General features: G+C 38.3%; 1 protein-coding gene across 1 annotated transcript in view; it reads right to left on the reverse strand.

Annotated features, from left to right (window-relative positions):
• CCDC34 (coiled-coil domain containing 34) overlaps window positions 1-16,674 on the reverse strand; it is a 44,756-nt gene that overhangs the window by 14,612 nt on the left and 13,470 nt on the right. Inside the window, exon 3 of the mRNA XM_068989219.1 lies at window positions 4,658-4,765. Within this exon, the coding sequence (XP_068845320.1) occupies window positions 4,658-4,765 (108 nt within the window). The remainder of the gene's footprint in view (window positions 1-4,657; window positions 4,766-16,674) is intronic.

Below are 16,674 nucleotides of genomic sequence, written 5' to 3' on the forward strand. Positions count from 1 at the left end.
CAGAGAAGTAACTATGCCCATGAGCCACAACTACTGAGCCTGAGCTCTAGGGCCCGTGCCCTGCACTAAGAGAAGCCACCGCAACGAGAAGCCCACGCCGTGCAGCAGATAGCAGCCCCTGCTTGCCACAACTAGAGCCAGCTTGTGCACAGCAACAAAGACAGAACACAGCCAAAAATATAAATAGTTTTTTTAAAAAAGTAGCCTGATGCTAAGGAATATACATTTAGTGAGTCTATCTGAAATTCTAGAAAAGGCAAATCTTATCTATAGGAACAGAAAGCAGACTGATGGCTTCCTTGGAGCTGGGGTTAGGTGGGGGGTAGGAAGCAGGGGGTAAATGCAAAGGAGCACAAGGGAGCTTTCTGGAGTGAAGAAAGAGTTCTTTCTGTCTTGTCACACCTCATCAAACTTAAAATAGGTGTATTTTATTGTATGTAAAATATAGCTCAATGAAATTGATTTTACAACATCAGACAGGCTCTCTGCAGCATTTAAACTACAGAAGAGGGAATGGAATGTCTTTAGTTAGCAAAAGGATACCAGAACAGGCACTCAGACAGAGTACCAAGAGGGAATAGCCAGCCACTAAGTGGCTTCAGATTTTCTGGCGCTCCAGTTCTATACCACACAGAGTACAACAATAAATCTTTTTTTTTTTTTTTTTAAGATGGTGCCTTGAGAGAACCTTTGTTTCTTCCAACTAAAGGAAACTAACAAACCTGAATTTCTATTTTGATTCCTTCAATAGTACCTGGCACATAATAAAAGTGTTGAAGGCATGAATGAGAACTGATGACAGTTATCAATCATATGGCTTGTTGGCTTGAATTAATTTTTTACATTAAAAAGCGGTTCCTTGGATAAAGAAAACTTTAAAAATAAATTTACTTTTAATTCTCAGTGAAGGCAAATGCCCTTTGACAAAATATGTGGTAACACACAATAAAAAAAAATCTAAAAAATAAATTAGTATGGCAACACAAGTATCAGAGTACCAGATGAGATAAGCCCTTTATTTGAAAAAAGATTTACAATAAAAGAAACCAGTCACAATAAAGGAAACCAGCTTTGCTAATGGATACATAAATTCTTTTTGTCTGATTTTTTGATAGAACACAGTGAAAATGACTTAGAGAAAATAATGCCACAGATATAGCTAAAATGTGAATGAGGCTGGAGGCAGCAGAGGACCACACACCATGAAATGTAAACAGAAGAGAAAAAAGCTAGATGCCAGACAGGAAGAGAAGAACCAGAAGAGCAGTCTTTACAAATAGAGGTAAATGTAACCAAGACTGAAATAAGAAATCTGAGAGTTCTTAAAGAAAAAAAACAAGAGTATCCTAATTATTCCTTAGCATGCATAAGAATTCTACAGAATAAGTAAATTTAATTTTTAATTCTCAAGGTTCATTTTTAAACTCTTCTCAACCTTATGGGATCTTGCTTTTAGGAATTAGTGATTTATGTCAGGGCAAGCCACTTCCCTCCAAAAGAAAGAAATTTTTTCCTCAAATAATTGGATTAGATCTACCACCACTAATTAAAACAGGGAATGTATCATCTTTACATTCTTAGACAAACAACAACTATGTTTGCCTGGCGTGGTAAAATGAGCTTAATGGAGTCAGAAGATAAGAGAAGCTTTTAGAGGAGAGAATATACTTATATAATACACACAAAACTGTTTTATAATTATATACTTCAAAAAAGTATCACTCAAGGCTTAGTAGTGGTCACAGAGGCTTATTTTGATTTTGGCATTTATTCACAAAGAACTCTTTCTTATTGTATTATGGGATGTAGCAAACTTTAAAAAATAATTTACTTAAGTAAAGAACAAATATATTTATGGTTATAACACACACATGTCTAGCCAATTCCTTCTCACAATATTTGGATGAAGAAAGCTATGCAATCTTCAATTTACTGGGGAAGTATTTACTAGGTACTCTTATTAATACCAGTAGGCGTTACATTAAAAAATAGCTAGGAATCAAAAATTAGAAATAATTTTAAAGTTTTGGCTTACAATTTCAATATCTAACTGCATTCATGAAGCTGGACCTTAATAATAAAAGCAGCACCATTCCAAATATGCAAAAACTCACAACAGGAAACAAAGTGACAAGATAAATATTTTTTAAATTTCTAACTTGTGATCCAATACAAGAATGTATTAAAATTCAAAGGAAGATGATACATTTATTCATTCAATAACTTATCACCTCCAAAATGCTATGTATGTTTGCGTGGTCCTCTCTCCGTTTGGCCCACCCTGCCCTTCCCCACCTGTGTGCACAAGTCTGTTCTCTCTGTATTAGGCAGCCAGTGGGAATTTGCTGTGTGACACTGGGAGCTCAACCCAGTGCTCCATGACAACCCAGAGGGGTGGGGTTGGGGAGGAAACGGGAGGGAGGTTCACGAGGGAGGTGACATACGTTTACCTGTGGCTGATTCATGTTGATGTATGGCAAAAAAAGCATTGTGTCAGAGCTTATAATAGATAAAAAGTAATACAAAAATAACTTCTTAGTTACAAAACAGAGACTCACAGACAGAGAAGGAACTTGTGGTCCCCAGAGGGGAAGAATGTGGGGAAGGGATGTTAGGAAGTTTGGGATGGACATGTACACACTGCTATATTTTAAATGGACAGCCAACAAGGACCTACTGTATAGGGAACAGGGAACTCTGCTCAGTGTTATGTGGCAGACTGGATGTGAGGGGAGTCTGGGGGAGAATGGATACGTAAATATGTATGGTTGAGTCCCTTTGCTGTTCACCAGAAACTACCACAACATTGTTAATCAGCTATAACCCAATAAAAAATAGAAAGTTAAAAAGAGGGGAAACCAGCTAAAAAATAATTCCTATCCTGAAGAGTCTTAAAATTACATGAGAAGTTAAGACATATGCATAATAAAAGCAGCCACAAAATATATACATAACACACGGCAGTATACGATGAAGTGATGTTAATTAAACAAGGATTCAGAGAAGAAAAGAATTTCCAGTATGTGATCAGAGAATACTTCATGTAGGAAATACTTTGAGTTGGATAACAAAAGGAGGTTGAGTGAAAATCGCCCAGTCATTTCCAACTGTTTGTGACCCCATGGACCAGGCTCCTCTGTCCACGGAATTCTCCAGGCAAGAATACTGGAGTGGGTTGCCACTTCCTTCTACAGGGGAACTTCCCAACCCAGGGACTGAACACGGGTCTCCTGCACTGAAGGCAGATTCTTTATCATCTGAGCCACCAAAGGTAGGGGGGAAAATGTGATGAGATCCCACATTGAGGAGATAATTATTAAAAAAGGTGAGAAATAGAACAGAAATGTTCTCAAAAGTTCTTGTGAACATATATTCCTAGGGCCTGGGAGCACAATCCAAAGCCCAATATTTCTTTGAATTCTATTGTGTATTTTAAAAATACCATAAAATTTATGTTCTATACTATTAAATATCTGTGCTTGCTTTAGCATAAAAATGTTTTTCTTCTCAATATTTTCCAACAAAACTAATACACCAAGAAGATGGGCCATGCTTATCCTGAATGTGCTCCCCAAAGATGCCAGTCAGAGGCTGATAGTGTGGAAGGAAGAGTAGCACAGGTGAAGGAGACATGGTTCAGAGAGCAGAAGGTATTTAACCAGCCGGGCCACAACAGTTCAAACGTTATTCAGAGGAGAGTAGGGAATGACAAAAGATGTATTTGTGAACTGAGGAATGACATTTGGTTTTTTGATAAGATTTCTCTGCAAAGGATACAAAGGATGAAGTCAAATCTTGGGTGGCTTTTAAGCATCAAGATACTGATTTATCTGCTGGATAACTGAACAAAGAGGCACAAACCCCTGCCCTTATGGGGCTTACATTCCAGTATGGGAAATAAACAATGAAGTGAAATCTCAGTCATATCTGAATCTGAGACACCATGGACTGTAGCCCACAGGCTCCTCTGTCCATGGAATCTTCAGGCAAAAATACTAGAGTGGGTAGCCGTTCCCTTCTCCAGGGGATCTTCCTGACTCAGGGATCCAACCCAAGTCTCTTGCATTGCAGGCAGATTCATTACCATCTGAGCCACTAGGGAAGCAAATGAACAATAAATAAACTGAAAAATATAATGAGTCTAGACAAGAAGAAAGCACAAACAGGACAGAGGTGATCGTAAAGGAAAGGCATGGACAATTAGAAATAAGAGAATTCCAATTACGTCTTGGTGACTGAGAAATTACACTAAGATCAGAAATCAAGGAGTCAGGACGATGGTTCTGTCAGAGGAGCGTGGATAAAAATGGGTTGTTTTAGATTTGCAGGCCCAGAGGTGCCTACCTACTGAAGAAACGAAAATCCAAGGCTCTTGGAGGCCAGGTCTGGAGGTAACAGACTTCATGACTACCTGCAACCACATCCAAATGGAAGCCACATGATGGAAAAGGGAGAGAGAGCAGAGAGCAAAGGACAAAAGATCTGATAGCTGTCCCTTGGTGGGGAGAGGGCTGGGGTGGGGTGGAAAGGGGGCAGAAACTAGGCCAGAAAAGAAAAAATCTACGAGAAAATGAGAAACACATAGGTAATGACTAGGAGTAACAGGATGAAGACTATAAACGAGATACAGTACGTGTGTGCCCTTTTTTCTCCTTACCTGTTCATTCTTCTTCTGAACCCATTCCTTGTGCTTTTCTTCAGCAATTATCTTTCTCTTTTCACGGTCTTCCACTTCTTTCTTTTTTTCTAGCTGTTGATTTAATTCCTATAGATTTTATTCAAACAAAAGGCAACATTTAATAGAAGTATTCAACCTTGCATATTAAAAATAAAAGTCTGAGGTTAACCAAATTAAACAAGAATATAGTTGCCTTTATAGAAATATTCCATTAGTGACAATAACTTACTTAAGTAACTAGTTTATGATGAAAGGAAAGCACTGGTAAAAAGTATAAGTCATTTGTTAGAAATGCAAATAATTGCTTGGCAGCAAAACACTAGTTTCTTAGACTAAACTTCAGCTAAATTACCCTCATTGAAATCAACTTTCCCACACATAAATTTTGGCATCACTTTATGCTACTGGCAGAAGCTCAAGAGAATTGCAACTTTTTTACAGTTATAAAAAGCTTCTAGATTCTTGATGAAGATAAAGGATAGGAATTAAATAATCCCTAAATTAAACTTTTAATTCAGAGTTATGCCAAAGAAGAAATGTAAAGAAGCCATTCAATTTTTTAAAGGGAGTGAAAAAAAAAGGATCCAGATTTTCGTTCATTGATTTTATAGCTGTTGGAGTGTAAAACAAAACCACATTCATATCCTAGATTATTTAACTGCCTTGCTGTCACTCGAATCTACACGTTTGGGCATTTCCTCAGGAGAAAGAATGTGGGAAGTATGGCCAAATAAAACTACAAGCTGAATGCCACCACTCCGTCACTCAGCAGTTAAATTACTGCATTAGTTGAGAATGCTGTTCAAACTAGACTCCTAGGACTCTACTACCATAATTACCAGTTATTTTCCTTCTCTCTCCATAGATACCAGCAATTGGATACTTTTACATGTCTTTCACTGGACCTCGCTCCCCATCCCCATGCCTCCCTTTCCCAAGGACCTACCTACCTTAGCAATGGGTGGCAGTGGGAAGGACAATTTTTCAACTCTCAGACAATTCCAGTGTGTTAAATGAAATGAAGATGAAACCTGACACCAAGAATATATCTCACGCATTTCAGAACAACTGGTCTCAGGATACCTGTCTTCCATGATCTCTCATCCCCAAATCCTTCAGCATAGGTAACAACTGTCCTCACTCATTCAGTCTTCCAACTTTTCAACTCTGTACTCCCCTACCCGCCAAGTAAAATATCCACCTTGGTTTTTAAAGGATTCTTCATTACCTCTGTGGCTGCTATCCCTTGATTATTCACTTATTTATTTTTTTAATGGAGCACCTACTCTAAAGATAGCAGGGATGAAATTCCAGAAGTCTCTGACCTAATCTGATTCTGTATACACAAAAGAATTAAGTGCTGTGTGGTGAGGTACTGTGTAGAATAAGAGCTCAGAAAAGGAAAAGGAAGATGAGAGGAGAGAGTATGGTCCAAAGAAGTAAAAGAAAAAAAAAAAAAAAGCACCATGAGAGGAACAGTGAGGAAATGGCTTGATTACAAGGGGGAGGAGTGAAGACTAGAAAATCAGAGTGTGGTATTAATACTAACTAGACAGGAAAAGGTCTTTTGAGACAGGCAGAGTAAAGAAAACACTGTGGAGTAGGAATACTTCGCAAACGGAATGATTCAGAACTCTCAATGATAAAGGCTGAAAACTGCATTTGAAGGGATCAGACCTATTCTGAGGGAGACAGACTAGGAGGTTGCCACAGTATATGAGTCAGAAGGAGATATATATGAGTCTGGACTTGGATCAGGAAATAAGGGAGGGATATACTTCTATGTGTATGACAAGCCAGATACAGATTTGACAACCACATTTTCCAAAAAAGTCTTAAATTTTATCATCAAGAAAAGTAATGATTTAAATATACAACTAAAAACAGGGTTGATTACTTTTATGAACCTTTTCAGATTCTTCATATAATTAAGCTCAAAAGTAAGGGAAAAAAATCAGACTTTGTATTCTGATTTTATGGTTCACAAATTCTAATGTTGATGTAAGAATTAAAGATGAAGGAAAGGTCAAAAGTATCTAGAAAATGCTGCCATTGACCCAAACAGTGCTCTAATCTCAGAGTATCTGTGCAAGCAATTTGCCACCTCAGAATACACATCACATTCTGAGAAACAACCCTCCTTCCAAGGCTGGCCCCTCTCAGAATTTCCCACCCTAAAGGCCTCCATCTGTTTACCACCAAAGCAAGTTTCTACCAGACACTGCTGGAGCCTTCTCTCATAAGGCCCTATGTCGTCTTCTGGTACACCACTGAATTTCAACAGAATTATACATCTTCCCACAGAGTAAACACTTGATTACAGGAAACCAAAATCCAAAGAGGATCCTAAACATGGACTTTTTATTTTAATAACTTTTGCCGATTAAGGTAACAATCAGAAAAACTGAGTTTCTGAGTCTCACCAACTCTATATCCTGCTCTTTTCCTTCATTAAGCACTGATGAATATAAAGGGCAAAAGCAAGATGACGGGAAAAAAACAAACAAACCTGGATTATTCACAAATTAGATAACTTTTATAGTTTAGAATAGACAGTACCAAAATGTTAAAGCAAATGTTAAAAACAAAAATTATCCAAAGGCCATAAAGAATTTCGGTCAGTCTGCTAAATATTTTTTTTTAATAATAAAAATTTAAATAAAATTTATATACCCTACAAAAATATACTAGTTTTTCACAATACTAATGTGAAATATTTACTATTTTTATCACTTCAACAGTTACAAATATAAAAACTATAAACATAATTTTGATGCGTTAATCTTACAGGGACATGAAAAACAACAAAAAAAATGCTGCTAAAATCAAATTTATGAAAGGTGATGAACTTTTTAATGATTTAACTACCTTTAAATTTTAAGATTTCAAGGAAGAATATATGAAAGCCAGTGTACACTTAAAATAAAATACTGAGTCTGACCTATTTATTTCTAAAATGCACCTTGGTACTGTGGAAAAAATATTTATTAAGTTGGAAGTCAAAAGAACCAGGATCCAGTCACTAGATCCAGCTTTGTCACTAACTGAAGCATTGGCAAACCTGCTCTCTGGCCTTCATCTTTTATTAGGATCTGAGATGAACTGTTCCTTGTGGTTAAAAATCTGAGATTTTAATGATATGATTTATAAATAAATCAGAGAATACAGTAAATAAGAACAGAAAAGGAAAGCATGACTTAGAAAATTAAAACAAAAGGAAAGGCATGAAAAAAAATGTGAATACCACAATAGATCAAAATAAGTTTATACCAAAGTAAGTAATTTATCTGTATGTTATGATGTCTCTGGGATGACTGATACAGTTAAGATTCATGCTAACATACTGTAACTGCTTCAGAATTACAACTAACTTTTACAAAGTGATTTCTATATATTAGGCCACATCCTGCTGTTCACTTAGTTCCCAAAACACTATGAGGTAAATGTCACTCTCCCCTTTCACTGATAATCCAGCAGAGAGAGGCTAAAGATCCAAGATCTTAGTTTTGAATCCAGGATGTACGACTTAAGAATTTATGCTTTCAACCACTCTAATATTGTCTAACATCTGGCTTATAGATGAAGAGACTGGGGCTCAGAGAAGTAACTTTTCCAAGATCACAGATTTAGAACAGCAAGACTAGAATTTCAGCCTAGTTCCATGTTACTCCAAAGCTCAGAGTTTCTTATAATTTCTGTAATTTAATTACATTCATTTATGGTATGCTGACTCTAAAAATGGCTTGAAGTGACCCTCCTTTTCTTAGGATAACAAGTGACTTCTAGTGAGGCTGGAGATAAAGCTAAATAACATAAACTGGGCTCCACAACACCACTGATTCACTAGATCAGTGTTTTGCAAAACTGTGATTCTACAATTAATGCATGGGTTATGACTAGCTTTAAAAAAAATTAGAATATTTCCAAGTTCTCCACAAAGTTAAGATATTTCAGGTATATACATAAGTGTGTATATATCTATGCATTTGTGTGAAATGAAGAAAAGCAGATTTCTCAGTGTGAACAATTATTTAGAAAGGTACGAAATTAAATAATTCCAGTAGTCATGTATAGATGTGAGAGTTGGACCATAAAGAAGGCTGAGTGCCAAAGAACTGATGCTTTTGAACTGTGGTGCTGGAGAAGGCTTTTGAGAGTTCCTCAGACAGCAAGGAGACCAAACTAGTCAATTCCAAAGGAAATCAAGTCTTAAATATTCACTGGAAGGACTGATGCTGAAGCTGAAACTCCAATACTTTGGCCACCTGATGCGAAGGGCCAAGTCATTGGAAAAGACCCTGATGCTGGGAGAAACTGAGGGCAAGAGAGAAGGCAGCAACAGAGGATGAGATGATTGGATGGCATCACTGACTCAATGGACATGAGTTTGAGCAAACTCAGGGAGAATGAGGACAGAAGAAGCCCGGCGTGCTGCAGTTTATGGGGACACAAAGAGTAGGACTTAGCAACTGAACAACAACAAACTAAACAATGGAATCAGTAATGTTAAAACTTAAGATTGAAGGAAGAAAATTAAGCGTCTGGGGCCTTAACAACAAATGAATTCTGAAAATAAACGAAAAAGCATTAAGAAGACTATGACTGAAGAGAGTGGGCAAGACGATGGAGTAGAAAGGCCCTGCGCTCACCTTTTCTCATGAAGTGAACTGAAGTGAAGTGAAGTCGCTCAGTCGTGTCTGACTCTCTGCCACCCGTGGACTGTAGCCCACCAAGCTCCTCCGTCCATGGGATTCTCCAGGCAAGAATACTGGAGTGGGTTGCCATTTCCTTCTCCAGGGGATCTTCCCGACCCAGGGATCGAACTCAGGTCTCCCACATTGTAGGCAAATGCTTTTACCTCGGCACCACCAGTACACCCCAAACCACAACTCTCTACAGAACAACTGCAGATGAAAAAGGATGGAACCTAAAGACACAAAGAAGGAACCATAATCAGACAGGTAGGAGGGACAGACTCATATTGCCCCTGAGGATGGGCAACCCACAAAGTAGAGAATAAGTATACTGCAGAGGCTCTCTCACAGGAATGAGAGATCTGAGCCCCATGTAAGCCTTGCAGTCCAGCACTAGGAAGACAAGTGCCAAGAGCATTTGGCTTTCAAGGTCAGTGGGCTTACTTGCAGAAGCCCCACAGAATTGGGGGAAAAGAGATTTCATTTTTAAAGGGCACATACAAAATATCATGTACAATGGAACCCAGGGCAAAAGCAGTAATCTGAAATTAGCTTGGGCCAGACCTACCTACTGGTCTTGGAGAGTCCTCTAGGCAGGCATGAGGTGGCTGTGACTCACCCTAGGGACATGGACACTGGTGACAGGCATAGCTGGGGCATTCAGCTGCATGAGCTGATGGTGGCTGCCATGTTGGCTCACTATCGCCAAGACCTGGACCCACCCAACAGTTTGTAGGATGCCTTAGGCCAAACAACTAACTGAACAGAGACACAGCCTCATCCACAAACAGGCTGCTTAAAGACTTCCTGAGCTCACAGTCACCACCAGACAAGGCCCTAAACACAGATTTCCTCACCAGGGTGCCAAGAGCTGGGTCTGGGCCCTTTGCACTGGGAAGCTCACACAAGCCTCTCGACCACCAGGAGGGCAGACACCAGAAGCAAAAAACTATAATACCACAGCTTGCACACTGAGTCCAGCAACAGCAGGTCAGACCCTACCCTGGGACCAGCTGGGCACTGGCCCTGCCCACGAGCAGGCCAACAACCTTTGGGACACCCAGGCCCCATATCCAACTGTGTCAGGAACCAGCCTCCAACAACAATCATCTAAAATGAGCTCTGGGATCCCTGGGCCCTGGACTGGGCTCTAGGACACAGCTCTACCTGCCAGTGGTCCTGCACTAACCCCAGGATCTGGCCTCACCTGCCAATAGGTGGGCGAGAGCCCCAGAGTCTGCAGGATACTATCTCTAGCCAACAGTGAGCCAGCACTACCCCCAGCACTCCCTAGGGTTCTGCCTCATGACCAGGTGACACTAACGAGTAGCCAGCAGCATTCACACAAGGCAGTGCCTGGCAACCAACTAGACTAGCAGCCAACCAGGCCTACCAGACCACTCACAGTCAGCCTGCCACAAGAGAAGGGCCTATGCAGGTATATGGTTTAGGTAACAAGAAGAGAGGGCACTGCTGGAACATGAAAGGCCACTACTCCAAAGTCCAGAAAGGTAACAAAGCTGCCACATACACAAAAATACAAATACCAACATAGACAAAATGAGACACCACAGGAATATGTTCCAGATGAATGAAAAAGATAAAACCCCAAAAGAAGAACTAAGTGAAGAGGAGACCGGCAATCTACCTGAGAAAAAGTTCACAGTAGGATCGTAAAGATGAGGGAAAGAATTGGGAAGAAAATGGATGCACAGAGGGAGAGAGAAGTCAGAATTCTTTTAACAAAGAGAAAATATAAAGAACAGCTGAACAGAGATGAAGAATACAATAATTGAAATAAAAAATACACTAGAAGGAATCAACAGTACTCTAAATGATATGGAAAAATGAACTGGTGAGCTGGAAGACTGAGTAGTGAAAATCACTGCCACTAAACAGACATCTGGGACAACAGCAAGCATATAATTAGTCATATTATAGGGGTCACTGGAGGATAAGATAGAAAGGGCCAGAGAAAATATTTGAAGATGTAATAGCTGAAAACTTTCCTAACCTCAGAAAGAAAAATGTCACGCAAGCCCAGAAAATGGAGTTGTCCCATACAGGATAAACCTAGAGGAATACACCAAAACACATTGTAACCAAAACACCAAATACTAAAGATAGAATATTAAAAGTAGCAAATAACATACAAAGGAACTCCTATAAGGCTATCAGCTGTGTTTTCAGCAGAAATTCTGCAGGCCAGAAGGAGTGTCATGATATATTTAAAGTAATGAAAGGGGAAAACCTACAATCAAGAATGCTATACCCAGCAAAGCTCTCATTCAGATTAGCTGGCAAAATCAAAAGCTTTTCAGTCCAGCTAAAGTTAAGAGAATTCAGCACTACCAAACCAGCATTACAACAAATGTTAAAGAAACTCCTCCAGGCAAAAAAGAAAAGACCACTACTAGAATCAAGAAAATTACAAAACGAAAAGCCTCATTGGTAAAGACAACCATACAGTAAAGATAAGAATCCATTCACAAAGTTAGTAGTGAGGTTACAAGACAGGAGTAATAAAGTCATCTGTATCCACAATAAGCAGTTAAGGGATACAAAAAACAATTAGATGTAAAATATTACATCAATAGCTGTAATCATGAGGGAAGAGTATAAATGCAGGGTTTTTTAAATGCATTTGAAATTAAGAATTCAGTAACTTAAAAAAGACTGCTATATAAAAACTTCATGGTAACTGCAAACCAAAAATGCATAATAGATATACACGCAAGAAATAAGATGGAATTTCAAACAAAACACTAAAAACAGTCATCAAATCACAAGAAAAGGGGGGAAAAGACCTACAAAAATAAAAACAATTAACAAAATGGCAATAAAAACATATATATCAATAGTTACCTTAAATGTAAGTGGATAAAATGCTTCAACCAAAAGACACACAGTGGCTCAATGGATACAAAAACAAGAAGCGTGCATATGATGCCTACAAAATATTCATTTCAGAATCAGAGACGCACACAGAATGAAAGTGAGGGAATGGAAAAACATATTCCATGCAAATGGACATCAAAAGAGAGCCAGAGTAGCAATACTCATATCGGACAAAACAGGCTTTAAAATTAAAGACTCAAAGAAGGATACTACAAAAGACAAAGAAGGATACTACATCAATCCCAGAAGTAAGATATAACAATGGAAAATACATATGCACCCAAAATAGGTGCACCTTAACATATAAGGCAACTGTTAATAGCTACAAAAGGAGAAGTCAACAGTAACACAATAATAGTGGGGACTTTGAAACTCCACCTCTATCACTGGACAGATCATCCAGACAGAAAATCAATAAGGATACACAGACCATTAAAGATATATTAGACCAGACAGCCTTAATTGATATTTATAAAACATTCCTATGAGAGCATCAGGCTACACATTCTTCTCAAGAGCACATGGCATATTCTCCAGGGTAGATCACATGCTAGTCCAAAAAGCAAACCTCAGTAAGTTTAAGAAAACTGAAATCATATCAAGCATTTTTCCTAGCCACAACACTAAGAGATTAGAAATCAATTATAAGAAAGAAACTGTAAAAAACCACAAATATGTGAAGCCTAACAACATGTTACTAAACAACTAATGAATCACTGAATAAATAAAAGAGGAAATTGCGGGGGGGGGGGAAACCTAGAGACAAACAAAAACAAACACATGATGATCCAAAACCTCTGACGCTTTGTGCCATAACAAAAGCAGTTGTAAGAGCAAAGTTCACAGCAATACAACTGTACCTTAGGAAACAAGATAAATCTCAGACAACCTAACCTTACAAAGCAACTGGAGAAAGAACAACAAACATAACACAAAGGAAAGAAAGTCAACAGATCAGAATAGAAATAAATGAAATAAACATGAAGAAATCAATTGTAAAAAAGATCAATGAAACTAAAAGTTGGTTCTTTGAAAAGATAAAATTGATTTAGCCAGACTCACCAAGAAAAATGAGAGGGATTTCCCTGGTGGTCCAGCAGCAAAGACTCCGCACTCCTCAAACAGGCAGACTTGCTGGGGGAACTAGATTCCACACGCTGAGTTTATATGCCACAACTAAAGAGTTTGCATACCACAACTAAAGATCCTGTACACTGAAATAAAGACCTGGCATGCTGAACTGAACTGATGCTGAAATAGATAAATATTTTTTAAGAAGAAAAAAGGAAAAAAAGAGGGCTGAAGTCAATAAAATTAGAAAAGAAAAAGAAGTCACAACTGACAATACAGAAATACAAAGGATCATAAGAGACTACTATAAGCAACTGTATGTCAATAAAATGGACAACCTAGAAGAAACGGACAAATACTTAGGCATAATCTTGCAAGACTAAACCAGAAGAAATAAAAAACATGAACAGATCAATCACAAGTACTGAAACTGAAACCATGATTTAAAAACTCCCAACAAACAAAAGTCTAGACAAGATGAATTCACAGGTGAATTCTTTAGTGTTAAACATTTGTGGTGGTTTAGTCACTAAGTCATGTCCACCTCTTTTGTGACCACATGGACTGTAGTCCACCAGGCTCCTCTATCCATGGGATTTCTCAGGCAAGAAAATACTGGAGTGGGTTGCCATTTCCTTCTCCAGAGGATCTTCCCAACACGGGGGTCAAATCCAAGTCTCCTGCATTGGCAGGTGGATTCTTTACCACTGAGCAAACATGTAAAAAAAAAAGAGTTAAACTGATCCTCCTCAAACTATTCCAAAAAAACTGAAGGGGAAGGAACTCTCCCAAACTCATTCTATGAGGCCACCGAATAACAAACCTAGACAAAGATACCACCAAAAAATAAATTACAGGCCAATATCATAGATGAACATAGGTGCAAAATCCTCATCAAAATATAAGCAAACCAAATCCAGCAATACATTAAAAGGATCATGCACCATGATCAAGTGAGATTATCCCAGAGATGCAAGAATTTTTCAATAACTGCAAATAGAGTGATACACTACATTAACAAATTGAAAACTAACAACCATATTATCATCTTAATGCTGCTGCTGCTGCTGCTAAGTCACTTCAGTCGTGTCCAACTCTGTGCAACCCCATAGACGGCAGCCACCAGGCTCCCCCGTCCCTGGGATTCTCCAGGCAAGAACCCTGGAGTGGGTTGCCATTTCCTTCTCCAATGCATGAAAGTAAAAAGTGAAAGTGAAGTCGCTCAGTCCTGTCCGACTCTGTGCAACCCCATAGACGGCAGCCCACCAGGCTCCTCTGTCCGTGGGATTTTCCAGGCAAGAATACTGGAGTAGGTGCTTCTTAGTAGATGCAGAAAAATAATTTGATAAAATTCAACATTCATTTATGATAAAAAAAAAACCTCTAGAAAATGTGCATAGAGGGAACCTACCTCACCATACTAAAGGTCATATATGATAAATCCACAACTAACATCATACCCAACAGTGAAAAGCTGAAAGCATTTCCTCTAAGATTAGGAACAAGATAAGAATGACCACTCTCATCACTTTTATTCAACAAAGTTTTGGAAGTCCTAGCCATAGTAATCAGAGAAGAAAAAGAAGTGAATCCCAACTGGAAAAGAAGTAGTAAAGCTGTCACTACAGACGACACAAGACTACACAGAGAAAACTCTAAAGGTGCTACCTGAAAACTACTTAGAGCTCAGCAAGAAATTCAGCAAAGTTGCAGGATACAAAATTAATACACAGAAATCACTTGAATTTCTATGCACTAACGATGAACTATCAGAAAGAAAAATTCAGGATGCAGTCCCATTTACTGTACCATCAAAAAGAAACAAAATACCTAGGAGTAAATTTTCCTAAGGAGCCAAAAGACCTTTGCTCTGAAAACTTAAGAACCTGGTGAAAAAAATTGAAGATGACACAGAGACGGGAAGATACAGCAAAAGTATGTTGTTGGATTGGAAGAATCCAAGAATCCAAATGTTGGATTGGAAGAATTGACCAAATGTTATACTATCCAAAGCAATCCACAGATTCAATTCAATCCCTATCAAATTATCAATGATGCTGTTTACAGAACCACATCAAATACTTTTAAAATTTGTATGGAAATACAAAAGACGCCAAAGAGTCAATGAAATCTTGATAAAAAAAAAATGCAGCTAGAGCAATCAGGCTCCTTGACTTCAGACTATACCACAAAGTCACAGTAATAAAAGCAGTATATTACTGGAACAAAAACAGAACTACAGATCAATGGAACAGGACAGAAATCCAAGAAATAAACCCACTCACCTATGGTCAATTAATCTATGACAAAGAAAGTCTTCAATATATAATGGAGAAAAAGTCTATTCAGTAAGTGGTGGCAGGAAAACTTGACAGCTATATGTAAAAGAATGAAATTACAACAGTCTCTAACACCATATACAAAAATAAACTCAAAATGGATTAAAGACCTAAATATAAGACTGGATACTATAAAACTCTTAGAGGAAAAGAAAGGCAGAACACTCACTGACATAAACTGCAGCAAGATTTTTTCCAATCCACCTCCTAGAATAATGAAAATAAAAAGAAAGAAAAAGCACGTAATTAAACTTAAAAGCTTTTGCACAGCAAAGGTAATCATGAACAACAAAAAAACACACAGAATGAGAGAAAATATTTGCAAGCAAATTGACCAACAAGGGATTAATTGCCAAAATATATAAACAGCTCATCTAGCTCAATAACAAAAACTAAATAAATAAACCAATCAAAAAAATGAGTGGAAGATCTCAATAGACATTTCTCCAAAAAAGACATACAGAAGGTCAAAAAAGCACACGAAAAGATATTCAGCATTACTAATTATTAGAGAAATGCAAAATCAGAGCTACAATGAGGTATCACCTAATACCAGTCAGAATGGCCACCATCAACAGGCTGACGCATTATCAATAAAATGCTGGAGAGGGTGTGGAGAAAAGGAAACCCTCCTACCCTGTTGGTGGAAATGTAAATTGTATGGAGGTTTCTTAAAAAATCACAAACAGTATGGAGGTTTCTTAAAAAATAAAAATATAAGCATGTGACCTACCAATCCCATTGTCAGGCATATAATCAGGGAAAACCATAATTTACAAAGATACTTGCACCCCAGTGTTCACTCCAGCACTATTTATAATAGGCAAGTCATGGAAGCAACCTAAATGCCCACTGACAAATGCTGCTGCTGCTGCTGCTGGTGCTAAGTCGCTTCAGTTGTGTCTCACTCCGTGCAACCCCATAGATAGCATCCCACCAGGATCCCCCATCCCTGGGATTCTCCAGGCAAGAACACTGGAATGGGTTGCCATTT

Source organism: Capricornis sumatraensis, chromosome 16 (genome assembly GCF_032405125.1).
Source record: "Capricornis sumatraensis isolate serow.1 chromosome 16, serow.2, whole genome shotgun sequence".
Classification (NCBI taxonomy): domain Eukaryota; kingdom Metazoa; phylum Chordata; class Mammalia; order Artiodactyla; family Bovidae; genus Capricornis; species Capricornis sumatraensis.